Source organism: Zalophus californianus, chromosome 4 (assembly GCF_009762305.2).
Source record: "Zalophus californianus isolate mZalCal1 chromosome 4, mZalCal1.pri.v2, whole genome shotgun sequence".
In the NCBI taxonomy this organism is placed as follows: domain Eukaryota; kingdom Metazoa; phylum Chordata; class Mammalia; order Carnivora; family Otariidae; genus Zalophus; species Zalophus californianus.
This window is the reverse complement of record NC_045598.1, coordinates 20,450,182-20,462,861: the sequence shown is the minus strand read 5'-3', so window position 1 is coordinate 20,462,861 and position 12,680 is coordinate 20,450,182. Positions and strand designations below refer to the sequence as shown.

At 52.4% G+C, this 12,680-nt stretch overlaps 1 protein-coding gene and 1 long non-coding RNA gene across 5 annotated transcripts in view; one reads left to right on the top strand and one right to left on the bottom strand.

Moving 5' to 3' along the window:
• The window catches only part of WASF2 (WASP family member 2), a 74,844-nt gene extending 65,414 nt beyond the window's left edge, over window positions 1-9,430 (top strand). For 3 of the 4 annotated variants that reach the window (XM_027606475.1, XM_027606468.2, XM_027606484.1), the window contains 3 exons: window positions 1,901-2,074; window positions 3,935-4,449; window positions 5,765-9,430. In XM_027606475.1, the coding sequence (XP_027462276.1) occupies window positions 1,901-2,074; window positions 3,935-4,449; window positions 5,765-5,922 (847 nt within the window). In that variant the 3' untranslated portion in view covers window positions 5,923-9,430. The remainder of the gene's footprint in view (window positions 1-1,900; window positions 2,075-3,934; window positions 4,450-5,764) is intronic. The other variant, XM_027606491.1, reaches the window with a different exon arrangement.
• Window positions 9,431-11,779: 2,349 nt separating this feature from the next.
• LOC113923394 lies at window positions 11,780-12,525 on the bottom strand. The gene is made up of 3 exons (XR_003520314.1): window positions 12,434-12,525; window positions 12,096-12,209; window positions 11,780-11,932 (listed from the first exon to the last, which is right to left on the bottom strand). It is a non-coding gene; the product is annotated as an uncharacterized LOC113923394 (long non-coding RNA).
• Between the last annotated feature and the right edge of the window lie 155 nt (window positions 12,526-12,680).

Below are 12,680 nucleotides of genomic sequence, written 5' to 3'. Positions count from 1 at the left end.
GTCTAGAAAAGAAAGCCCATGGCTTCGGATGCCCTTGCTCTGCCAGACACTCATATGTCTGTGGGCCTCAAAGGAAAGACTGGAAAGAGAAGAAAAGTGGTCTTGGGAGCTCTTTGCCTCCAGAGCATTGATTTGAAGGTCGTGCCTAAGAGCTGGGCATTTCACAGGAGTGGAGAGGGCCAGGCAGAGAATTCGTGCACATCACCAAAGCAACTTTTCAGTCAGCCTTTGTCAGTCTCGGGAGAGAGGCTGGCCAAGGGACTGAAAGCAGACCTCAGAGACACTGTGGGAAAGGTCGCTCGGCCACTATTGAGGCTATATATCTCCATGGGGAAACAGTAGATGTCAGGCTGACCCATTTCCCAATACCAAATCACACTGGAGGTTTAAAAGGAAAAAAAAAATTGGTTTTGAGCTTGGTTGATGCTTATCCTGGTGTCCGACCTGTGTGACATTCAAAGCCAAGTCACCACGACTGCTTGGCATGAGTGTTGCCCTGGTTTTTTTCTCTAAATACATTGCATCCTGGCTGTCAGAGAACCATGCCAGCCAATGCCGGGTGTCTAGGAATGTTAAAAGGAAAGAGTTGAGTTGTTCTTGCTTTTAGGAATAACTCTACCATGAAAATCTTGACTTTTAAAAATCTTGACACTTCTGACACTTGTTCTTCCTGGATTAAGAGATTTGTTTTAAAGAGTGATGAAGATGGTGAGAGAAAAAATGAACATTTCTCTCTACAGGGAAATCAGCCCTGAGGGTACCTTCATTACCTTCACCTCCCAGTAAAAGGGACCATTTTGTTCCATGGCCCCATCCTGTTCAGACAGGCCTTGTCCTAGGTTCTATGACTGTGAGGCCAGAATCTTGCATGTTCAGAATGCCAGATATTATGTGTTTGGTTTCTGTTGTGTGTGTGTGTGGAATGGGGCTGGTGAAAATGAGGACTTTGCCTCCCATTTTCCTGTTGTCCAAGAAGTTTGGGATTGGGCTACATGGCTGGTCTGCCTGGGTATGCTTGTTGGTGAACCTATAAAGAGATGTACTAAACCTACAGGGCTCCAGGCCTCGGGGATTTTCTGTATCAGAGTATCATTTGATTCATTAGTTCCCTCCAGCTCTCTTCTCTCCGGGGTCTGTCTGAGATGAGTTCTTTAGAACCCAGAGTGGTGGAGAGAAGGGGGAGATGGAGCAGAACCAACCATATTTTGCTAGCTGCAGCTTGGTGTATTTGTGTCATTTGGAGGTTTGTTGTTCACCCAAGGCCCAGTGGTCTGAGGGGCAGGTTTTCATGAGGCACAGGCCCTAGCACCCTCCTTAAGTTGGCAGCTCATCGTGTTGGCTAAGAGAGCTGGCAGGGAGACCAAGTCTAGCTACCACACAGCAACTTGTATTTGACCTCAGCTTGGTTTTGCAATCAAATGCCTCCTTGGCCTTTGAGTACTCCAGAGGCTTGCTGACCTCCAAACCAGGCTGTGTGCCAGTCACGTGTTTGCAGCTCACTAGCCTTGGGGCTTGGTTTTGCCCTTTGCCACAAGATAGACTTTGGGATTTGGGTATAGGCTGCTCTTAACATTTGGGAGAGAATTTAAAAGAACTGCTGGGTTTGACAAGTCCAACCAACCCTGGGAAAGGAACAGCATGGTTTAGATTACCTGTGTTGAATCCCATTCCTCTGAATCCAGCAGGAATATCTGGGAGATATTTAACAATAGAATTTAGTCCTAAATTTTAATCCTGAATTTAGTCCTAAATAAAATTTCAGAATGGCAGAAAATATGTGGGGAATATTCTTACTTCTTTCTTCCTAAAAGCTTTTGTATCAAATGCATTTTTGTAGGGTCTCTTAAAAAAAACCAAAAGCATGAGAGTACCACTCACACTTTTTAAATGACAGTTTTAGCATTGGGTTCATTTTCAGGTATCCACCCACCTTGGTGTACCAGAACGGCAGTATTGGCTCTGTTGAAAATGTGGACGGAAACAGCTACCCACCGCCACCGCTGTCAGACTCCACTTCTCCACCTTCTCCTTCCTTCTCTGAGGATAGCTTGCCTCCCCCACCAGCAGAATTCAGGTAAATGGTACTCTTTCTCCTGTCACTCTGGGTGGTTACATACTCAAGAACAAAATAAGTGTTCTTCAGGGTGCCGGGCTGGCTCAGTCAGTGGAGCGTGCGACTTTTGATCTCAGGGTTGTGAGTTCGAGCTCCGTGTTGGGTATAGAGATTACCTAAAAAAATAAAATCTTAAAGAAAAAAAAATAGAACAAAATAAGTGTTCCAAATTCAGGGCAGGACCAGTAAAATAACTTGAGGCAAGTCTGTCTAGAGAATAGAAGTAATTAACATTTTATTGAAGTGCCTGTAAGGTGCCAGACATTATGCCAAACACTGTATATGTTGCTTCATCCTCACAACAGCCCTCCTGCAGTAGGTACCCATTTTACAGATGAGTAAATGGTGAGGCACAAAGAGGTCAGTGAATTTACCTAAGGCCACACAGCCAGTCAGAGGCAGAGCCCTGATTGGAAAGCAGGTCATTCTGTCTTCAGTGCCCGTATTCTTAACTAGTAGCTATACTGGAACAGCTAGAGATCACCAACTTATCTCTTGTTGTTTTTACTTAGCTTTAACTCAGCATGAAATGAAGTGGTGTAATCTGCTGTCCTTAAAATATTTAACAGACACCTTGCCCAGTTATCTAGGAACCTAGCAGTCATTCACCTTTCTACCCTGTTCTGGTTCATTTCACTGCTGGAAAGAATGGAACAAAGGAAAAAGGGAGGTGAAACGTAGACTCTGTCCGTACTGATATGTGGCAGAGGTGTACAGGGGGAGAGTTAGAAAGTAATGGCTGAAAGGGGGTCTGTCTGAGGAATGTTCAGATTCAGTGTTTGCTCACAGTTACTTTTCCCTTTCTGATGCCTGACAAATGAGAGCTTTGAAAGGTACACTTTTCTTCTTGGATACTGTTTCATCAGAGATTGGATATGGTGAGGACCCCTCAGATGGACACCTAAAGTGGTGTTGTAACCCCTCCCCCTAACCCAGCCCCGTTCTTCTTGGCTCTTGAAACCACTCATCCCAGATCACTTCCTGCTGGTTGCCCTGTCAGATGCAGCTCAGACTTGAAGGTCTGTGGAAAATTCCAAGATGGACGCTTTTTTCTAAGGAGTAACTATTAGTGGAGGGCAGGTACAAAGGTGGAAAAAGAAATCCTTCAGCCTCACACATGGCCTGAGACCCTGCAGCCACAGCCAAGCATACCCGACCCAGGAGAGGCACGCCTGAGTCGTCTCTCAACCCGGGTGAAGTCTGGTGGCACGTTCATTTCCCATCTCTGCTGACCCTCAGATCCTCATCCCTTCTCAGGATTTTCCACATGAACGGTGGAGGTGCATTTACCTGGATCTGTGCCCTGCTTAGGTTTGGTCAGCTTGGCTTGGGTTTCCTGCCCTCACAAGATCTGGTGAATGATAATAGTCTGAGGAATAGAGCCCAGTGGGTGGGTGATGTTTGGATTTTTATTCCAGTTTTTCTTGCATGCCTTCTTGGTCCTGGTTCCAGGATTAAACTGACTGTCCCTCCTAGGAGAGTTCAGGAGGGTGCCTTCCCTTGGAAAGCTGGAAGGTTTGAGGGGGACCTAGGAGATGACCTTGGCCAACCCTTACCTGATAGAGGAATCCCAGTCTAAGCTTCTTTCAATAGCTTTTCTCAATTTCTGCTTACATTCCTCTGCTGATGAGAAGCTTACTGCATTATGAGGCTGCCCATTGCATTGTTGGTCTGTTCTGACCATTCTCAGGTTTTTTCTGTTTGAGCTAAAATGAAATGATAGTAGTCAACCAAAATGAACCTAAGCTCGTAGATAAGCTTTATTAGAGGTGTATGTTTGCATGCGGAGCGTGATGGTGGGTCTCTTCTTTGTCCTTTTAGCTGCCCAGCAGACGGCAACCAAAGAGGGCCTGGCTTAGCTGGACCCAAAAGATCCAGCGTGGTCAGTCCAAGCCATCCACCACCAGCTCCTCCTCTGGGCTCTCCACCAGGCTCCAAACCCGGGTTTGCCCCACCACCTGCCCCTCCACCTCCGCCTCCAATGATGGGCATTCCACCCCCACCACCGCCTGGAGGATTTGGGTCTCCAGGGACCCCACCACCACCTTCACCCCCATCTTTCCCACCTCACCCCGATTTTGCTGCCCCTCCGCCTCCTCCGCCACCGCCCGCAGCTGACTACCCAACTCTGCCACCACCTCCCTTGTCCCACTCAGGAGGAGGCGGCGCACCCCCCCCTCCCCCTCCTCCCCCTCCTCCGGGGCCCCCTCCTCTCCCTTTCAGTGGTACAGAAAGCCTGTCTGTCGCACCACCACTTTCTGATGCCACCAAGCCTAAGTCCTCCTTGCCTCCTGTGAGCGATGCCCGCAGCGACTTACTTTCAGCCATACGTCAAGGTAATTCCCAGTGCTGGGTCCTGGACCATGAGGCCTTGTCTTTCTGCAGCCGGGATGACTGGTTGGAGGGTGGGCTAAGGGGTTCTGTGCCCTTCCCAGGGGATAGATTCCCCCACTGGGTGGGGAGAGATTGGGAGGGACCTCAGGCCTCAGATCAGCCTAAAGAAAGGCTTCACTCTAAAAATAGAGTTGTAGATTTCTTTCCACCTTAGTTTAAAGTAAAGGATTCTTGGGGCCTTGGATGGCTGTCAGAAGAGCAGGCGACTCTTGATGGGTGGCTCAGTTGGTTAAGTGACTGCCTTCAGCTCAGGTCATGATCCTGGAGTCCCGGGATCGAGTCCCATGTCAGGCTCCCTGCTCAGCGGGGAGTCTGCTTCTCCCTCTGACCCTCTTCCCTCTCGTGCTCTCTATCTCTCATTCTCTGTCTCTCAAATAAATAAATAAAATCTTTAAAAAAAAAGAGCAGGCAACTCTTGATCTTGGGGTCGTGAGTTCGAGCCCCACCTTGGGTGTGGAGATACTTACTTTATAAGTAAGTAAGTAAAGTAAAGTAAGGGATTCTTAACTTGGGTCTTTGAACTCCTTGACAAGAAATGTTTTGCCTGTGTTTGCATTCATTTTGTGCCCCAGAGAAGACCAAGCCTCACTACCCTAGAAGGTACTTCTCTGGCCACACTCAGTCATGTCCTGTCTTCCACTTTTGTGCCTTTCATAGCCCTCCTCCCTTTTCTCTTTCCCCTTTCTCACCCCAGCCTCCTCCCCTTCTTCTCCTGTTCCCCTGCCCTCCCTTCTTTCCCACCTTCCTGCCCTCCCTCATCACCTCACCCTTGTGGAGCATCTATTCTCCTTCTGTCACAGGTCAGGTCTGGTCCCAGTGGGTTAGAGTGGTTTCTTCTGTGAGCCTTCTGGAACTAAAGGATTGTCTGGGGGAGATGAGTTGGGGCAGCTGAGCTCGGCAATAATCAATGAACTGGGCAGACTGAGTGCCCGGTGGGTCCGATCGATGACCCCTCCCCACCTAGAGCCTCGGTGAGAAGTACCATCCTCAGCAGCCTGATACATGGAAAAGGGAAGAACGGCAGCCTTCCTTTCCAACACACCTACAGCCCCGGGGCCAGAACTGGATAAAGCCTCACCTTTCCTTTTCTGGCTTCCCCCTTTCCCTCTTCGCTTTCTCAGGGCATCCTTCTTCCCCCCACCGCCTCTCCCTGGCTCCGTCCACCCCTCCTTCCTCGGTCCTGTGTGGATCCTGAGACCTTTTGAGATTGACTCGCCTTCTAAACCCTTCTCTCTCTCTCTCTCTCTCTCTCATCAGGCTTTCAGCTGCGCAGGGTTGAGGAGCAGCAGGAACAAGAGAAGCGTGACGTCGTGGGCAACGACGTAGCCACCATCTTGTCTCGTCGGATTGCCGTGGAGTATAGCGACTCGGAGGATGACTCCTCTGAGTTTGATGAGGACGACTGGTCGGATTAACTCTTTCTGCCTGCTGCCCACCTCCCTTTTCTTTCTCCCTGCTGCCTTCTTTGATGCATATCTGAACAGTCTAATGGGAAAAGGGAGGAAAAAAGAATTTCGAGGGGCCAAAGTCTTCCCTGAAGCAACCAAAGATATATCCAAGTGCTTCCTCCAAATCAACATATATTTTCCCATCTCCCCATGGACAGGCCCCGTGGGGCTCCTGAGATTCAGTAGCTGAGATGTTCCCTCTTCCCTTCAAGTGACTGTTGCATATTGAAGAGAAGGAAAAACTCCCAAGCAAATCGCTTTGATTGGGTTTAGATTGGAGTTGGTACCTTCCCCTGGGAGCCATCTTCAGCTTTGGTCTCCTTCCAAAATCCTTACCCTTCAAATAATGCCAGCCATCTTCTGGTCCTAAAAAGCCTGCAGGGGCACGGCCAGCCCCTTTCCCATGCACTGAGAGGGCTGAGCAGGCCACATGCCCTAGCAGCCAGACTGCCACACTTTTCTGCCCTGGTCATCAGGGGGAGCTTCCTTTTGCTAAGCCATCCCAGTGTCTGGAAGCCCTTTATTCTAGGAGTCATCAGGCCCTAAAGAGCGTCTCCCCCTCTGCCCAGAAATGGTGCCTTTCTGAAGGCCGAAGTTGTTGCCTCCTTCCCAAGCTCCCTCTCTAGAGTGTGGTGTTCAAGTGTCCTTTAAATGCCCCTCCCTCACTACCAGGTGCTCTAGGCACCACAGCCCAGTTCAGACCTCTAATACCCATGACCAAACTAGCCCCAACACGCAGGGATCTGGACCTCTGCCGACTGTCAGGAGCCAAGCTTAGAGACTCGGAACTGCAGAACTGGAAGAATGGTGGAACTCCTTGGATCTTAGGCTCCTAATGATGCTGAAATCTAGATACGGGAAGTGACTTGCTCCGGGTCACACATTGGATGGTGACAACTCTAGAGCCCAGAATTCCTGATTCCAAGTCACCTGTGCCTTCTGGGACCAAATAGTGGACACTTGCTGGAGACGAGGCAGAACAGTCTTGGCTCTGTGCTACTCCAGACCTCACCATAGGTGGGAGTCCCAGTAGGAGGGCTCAGAGCCAGTGCCAGGCCTGTCTGTGCTGCTCAGACCCTTATAGCCTGTCTCTCCTCCCCCTTTACTATCACCATTGAACCACATGGCCTTGGGAGCTGCCTTTCTGGGGGACCAGAGGTAGTGAGAGAAGGAAGGGGGTATGCAGCTTTGACAGGTGCTGTTTTCAATTCCTCTGCAATTCGTCCCCCTTTTATTTCCCCAGTTTAAGCATAGATTCTGCCAACTGTAGAAACTTCAGTCCCTCAGGCTGGTGGCTGCCGCAGGTAGCTGCCTAGGGGGGCTTGGCAGCCGTGAGGAGGACTGAAAGGCAGAGGGGCTCTGGGTCTTGTTTCCAGCTCCCTCCTCACTGTGTGCAGTGATGTTCCCTCCCTCACTCCCCCTGCTCCCAGAGCTAATACACAGGTGCTATTATTCAGAAAAAAACTGGTCAGCTTTGGCCAACAGTGAGGTTTCTTCTCTTCTGCCCTAACTATTGTGTAGCCTCTTAGCTGAAACCGGCTTCTCCTGGCTTCTCCGGCTTTCAGAGCCCTGAAACAAAGAGAAACAGGATCTGTCTCTACCCAGCACGGCAAATGGTTGTAATAATTGCCAAAGCCCTCATAAACCCCTCCGGCTTGAGGAGAGTGTGTAATCATGGGTACTACCGCTGTGCCCTGGCTGGATGCTCCCCCTCTGCCTTCTTTCCTTGAACTCTGGCGTTGGGACTGAGCCTCTAGGGGCCAGCATGCCCTCCTGCTAGGGCCGCTGCCGAGTTCACCCTCTTCCCCCTTCCCAGATCAGGTGTTTGTGGCACAGGGCCGGCACCATGCTCCAGTGCTGAGCATACCAAGCGGTGTGTGCCCCCACCTTGCTTCCTGCCTTGCACTTTGGAAGCTGAAGGTGCTTTCTTCAGAACCCTAAAATGGCTGTTGAAGGTGTCCCTGGCTGCAGCCCAGCAGTGGCTGGAGAGGCAGGTGGAGGGCAGTGGTTCTCCCAGATAGAAGTCCTGGGGCCTGGCCAGGCCAGGGTTTGGGTGTAATGGTTTTGACTAAATTACCCCCATCCCCCTCCTTTCCGGAAAAGGGGGAGCGAGCACCACTCGCTATCATTCTGCTCTGACCTTGAAGGGGGCGGTGTTGGCCTGGCTTCTGGAATGGACACAGCCAGCCCTGGAAAGGGCTGGGGGCAGAAGGGGGGGGCACTGCCTGCGGAAGGTAGGATTAGATCATTAGCTCAGTGACCTCCTAGGGTTTCGATGTGCTGTGTTCTCATCCTACAGCTGGTTCGGTAATGATCTGCAAGTCCCGGAGAGCAACAGCACTGCTCTGCCTGGCGCCCTCATTAAAATCCATGCAGCCAAGCTCTGCGCTTTGTAGCAGCCGGCCTTGCGAAGCCGAGGAAAAGCCTCCTTGGCTCGGGGGGCTGGGGACCCAGTCAGCCCAGAGGCCCTCTGGGCTCTATGCATATGTGCACCAAAAACAAAAACAAAAACAAACAAAACCCACATAAAACAAAAAAAATACCCCACTTCTTTAAACCCAGAGCCCTTTAAGATGATAAAGGACCCTTTGCAGATAATTGTGTGTCTTTGGAATCCTGTAATTGTAGAATGCAAAGTTTAGTGATTATTTAAACTGGGCCGAGGCTGGTAAGAGTGTGGGGCAGTGGCTCATAAGGACTCTTAAGCGCTGAAGCCAAGGAGCCACCTCCCTTCCCTGGTCTGCCCAGCCCAGGGGACCTGCCCCCATTCCTGTGGCCCAGGGACCCAGCTTCCAGTCGGCTTGTCAAGAAGTGACTTGCGGCTTCGCCCTGCTTGTGAGGACTACATTCCAAAGGAGCAGCCGCAGGCGGGGCGCAGGCTCTGCCATTCCTTGGAGGTCAGAGCAGCTGGCCCAAGCTCCAGCTCGCCTCCAGCGGAAGCTCGAGCGCCCTCAGAAACGACCCTGGCCAATGTCACCGCAGAGCCGAGGCGGTGTTGTCAGGGCTAATGTGAAATCTCTTCCCGTGGCGCCGGTCCTCCGGCTCTGCAGCGCCAGCTTGGACAGATTGAGGTCTCTGTGGCTTTGGTGACCCTGCTTAAGCATTCCCACCGTGTCCCAGCTTTGCTCTCGCCTGCCTCCTTCCGCAGCCCCCCTCACCTGACCTTGGGGCCTGGGGAGGGGGCCAGTGCCCCAGGGCGAGGGGCTTTTGCTCAGGAGAGATGTCAGGCCTCCTGGGGGCATCGGGCTTTGAGCTCAGACCTGGGACCAGGTGTCACTAGGAGATATGCCTCATTTTGTGCCTCAGTGAGGGCTAGGGAACAATTCTGTTATTGTATTAACTTGACTCAGTTAACTCACTTGAGAAACTAACCAATTTTTACTTTCTGTCTAGAATGATGTACATGTAGGAGAGTCAGCCCTAATGCTCCCAAAGTGCCTTGTTTTCTCTGATATTAAATATATTTATAAGGACCTATTCCAGTGGATTCTTGGGTGTGTTTGCCACATCGATTTTAGGGAGTGGGCATCTGTGTAGTAGGGATACAGTCTGGAAGTGGGTCTTTCTCCCCTGAGGGTGGGAAAGGAGATTCCGTTAAAGATCTGGGAGGGTGGGGTTAAACCAAACCCCTGAGGTGACCCCTTCCTCTTCGCCCTGCTCCTCTTAGGCCCTTAGGAGGACATCCAGTTTTTTAAAGCCCTGTGGCTCCAAGCCTGGTCTCCTTTGTTTCCCTGCCAGGCTTATGTGTGGACCACGGCAGCACCCCATAACCTGAGGATTCCATGTAACGATTTTATGTTATACATGCAAAAATATGTAAATGCCAACATTTTAAATAATGTGATGAATCTTTGTAGCTACTCAGCCACCTCTGGGGTGTGTGTGTGTGTGTGTGTGTGTGTGTGTGTGTGTGTATAACAAAATGGTTGGAAGGGGACAACATCTGGGGGGTGTGTGTGTGTGTGTGTGTGCGCGCGCGCGCGCGCGTGCGCAACAAAGTGGTTGGAAGGGGACGACATCAATAGCCGCAGGTGGCGGCTGAGCTCTGGAGGGAGGGCTGGTGTGGGCGGGCGAGAGGAGCAGGAGGCCTCCGGGTCTGGATGGTGCACCCTGCGTGGGAGGTGGAGGTGAAGGCTGGAAACCATTTTGGTTTAGGAGGAGACCCAAGTTGGGGAACTTAGAAGCCCAGGTCCCCAGGCCCTCCTCAGCTGGCGAGGGGTGTGTGTAGGGACCAGGGGAGACACGCTGGTGTCCTCCATCAGGCGGAAGAGGAGCACTGGCAGAACGCTGATGTTGCCTCCCAACATCTGGCCGGCATCTTGTCTGCCTCTCAGACCCAAGCAACTTACCTTAAATAGAATGATTTTCAATGGAATCCGATAAAAAGTTCAGGCTGCTGTACACCCCCTCTCCTGCCTGGGAAGGCGAAGGGGCTGGGTTTCTATTCTGACCCAAAAAAATGACCTACCCAGGAAGCAACGGTTGTTCCGAGCACAGCTGCTGCGGGTGACTGTCCCTGGGGGTAATTTATGGGCAGGCACCCAGATCCAGTTCCGGGCCCAGCGGACGCTGTGGGGTGGCCCCGGGAGAGGGGGGCGGGGAGCAAGGTTGGTGACTCCGCTGGTCACGCCTGCTGTTCGGGGAGAGAGAGGCACCCACTGGCGTCCCAGGAGAGGGGGCAGAAGTTTTGAATTGTCAGCAACTGCTGCGCCAGGCGCGCTGAGCTCATCGCTGGAGGTGGGGGTGCAGGGGAGGGGGCGCGGGAGCCGGCTCGCCCCGCCGGAGCCCCTCGCTCCACCCTCCGGCTCAGGCCTGTGTTTAGTCAGCACTTGGCTTCCCGAGGCCGGTGACTGACAGGCAGCCAGACGCCCGCCCTGGGAGAAGACAAAATGGTGGTGTCGGGAGCCGCCCTTGCTGGGGAAGTGGAGGGGAGGAATGTGGTTCTGGGAAGCAGGCGGCCGCAGCTTAAATTCCGGCTCCTCCGCTTGGGAGCTGTGACCCGGTGCTTCACCTCTTAGGGCTAATCCTGAGAAGAATGAGCATGTGCTGAGTGCCTACTACCTGCCTAGGACTGCACGCGCTTTATTTCAGCCTTAGGAGGGAAAGGTCTCATTGTACACGTGAGAAAAACAAGTTCAGAGGTTGAGTCGCCGCAGACCGTGCAGCTGGCCAGGAGCAGAGCCACACCTCAAACCCGGGTCTCTCTCAAGCCCGAGATCATGCTCTGTCCGCCATACAGCTTCAACGGCTTTCAGATTCTCTCCCGTCCGGAACCGCGGGGTTCAGTGTCCGAGGGGGCGTGTTACGGTTTTCCGTTCCGCTCTACCCCACCCTCTGGCGCCCACCTTTACGGGGCACGGTTATTTGTGCCCCTGCTTTGAAATCAGGTGGGCCGGCTTGAGGGCCCGACTATCCTGGACCCTGAGAGTTGGAAGTACCTCGCACCCTGAGCTGCCTGGGAACAAAGTGGGTTTCCCACGTGCGGGCTGGGGCTTCCCACAGACACACGGTGCTCAGGGCACGCCGCACACCTGTGAAGACGCGCACATTCATCCACAAAGACCCGGAGACACACACAAGGCGACACCTAACACGTGAGCGGGCACACACACGAGATCCCAGGCCCTGGGACACGTGCACACTCCGTACACGGAGCCCTGCCCTTGTGCAAACAAGGACACAGACCGGCACACAGTTACAGGAACACATCATCGCAGGCGAGCCTCACTCGGTCCTCGCCGCCTCCCCCCCCCCCCCCCCCCCCCCCCCCCGCCTTCGCGCTGCCGCCGCCAGCTCCTCACTGCCCCCTCCTGGCCGCCCAGGGACCAGGGCAACCTGGCACCATTTCCTGTGAGTTCGCCTCTGGGGTGGTTGTCAGCTAGCTCCCTTCATAATGAGGCTGGGAGCAGTTTCAGGTGTTCCTCAAAGACAGTCCCTCTGCCCCAGGAGATGAGGGTGTCTAGAGGGAGGTCTGAAGCTGGAGGACACAAAAAGAAAAAGAAAAAGAAAAAAGGCTCTCACACCCAAAGGAATTTCTCACGGTAGAATCCTCAGTACAGTGGTGGCAGGAGTCCTGCAAAGCCCCGCTCCCCGCTCAGCAGGCAGCCACCCCGCCCTTGCCTCGGGAACTATGCACGCACCTGCTCCCACTGTATACATATTTAAAGAGAAGCAGACTTCCTGGCCAAGAGGTCAGAGGTCAGGTCTTCTAGCTCCCACGTTGCTGCTCCCTCTCTGGGCTTCAGCTTCCTCACCTATTCAATGAAGAGTTAAGTTGACCATGATGTACGTGACCCCTCCACCCTGGAGTCCCACCGTCTTGGGAAATAACACCTCTCCCAAACGTAATGTGCCTGAGTAAAGCACATCATTAAAAACCACGACCCCCATGCATTCTTCAGGCCAGTCCTGGGAGGATTACCAACCAAAGCTTTTTAGTGCTCTTTTACAGCTGAGGAAATGAGGCACAGAAACTTACCCAAAGTCACACAGCAAGTTGGCAGCAGGCATGGACATAGGCATCCTCTTCTTGTGGGCCCCAGGCTGCCTACAAGAGAGTAGAACTCTCCCTGTGGGCTCAGGCCCAGAGCCAAGGAGACAGGAACAACAGAGACTAAAGCCAGAAGCTCCGCCCCTCTTTTTTTTTTTTTAAGGTTTTTGTTTTGTTCTGTTTTGTTTAGTCATCTCTATACCCAACATGGGGCCTGAACTCACAACCCCGAGAT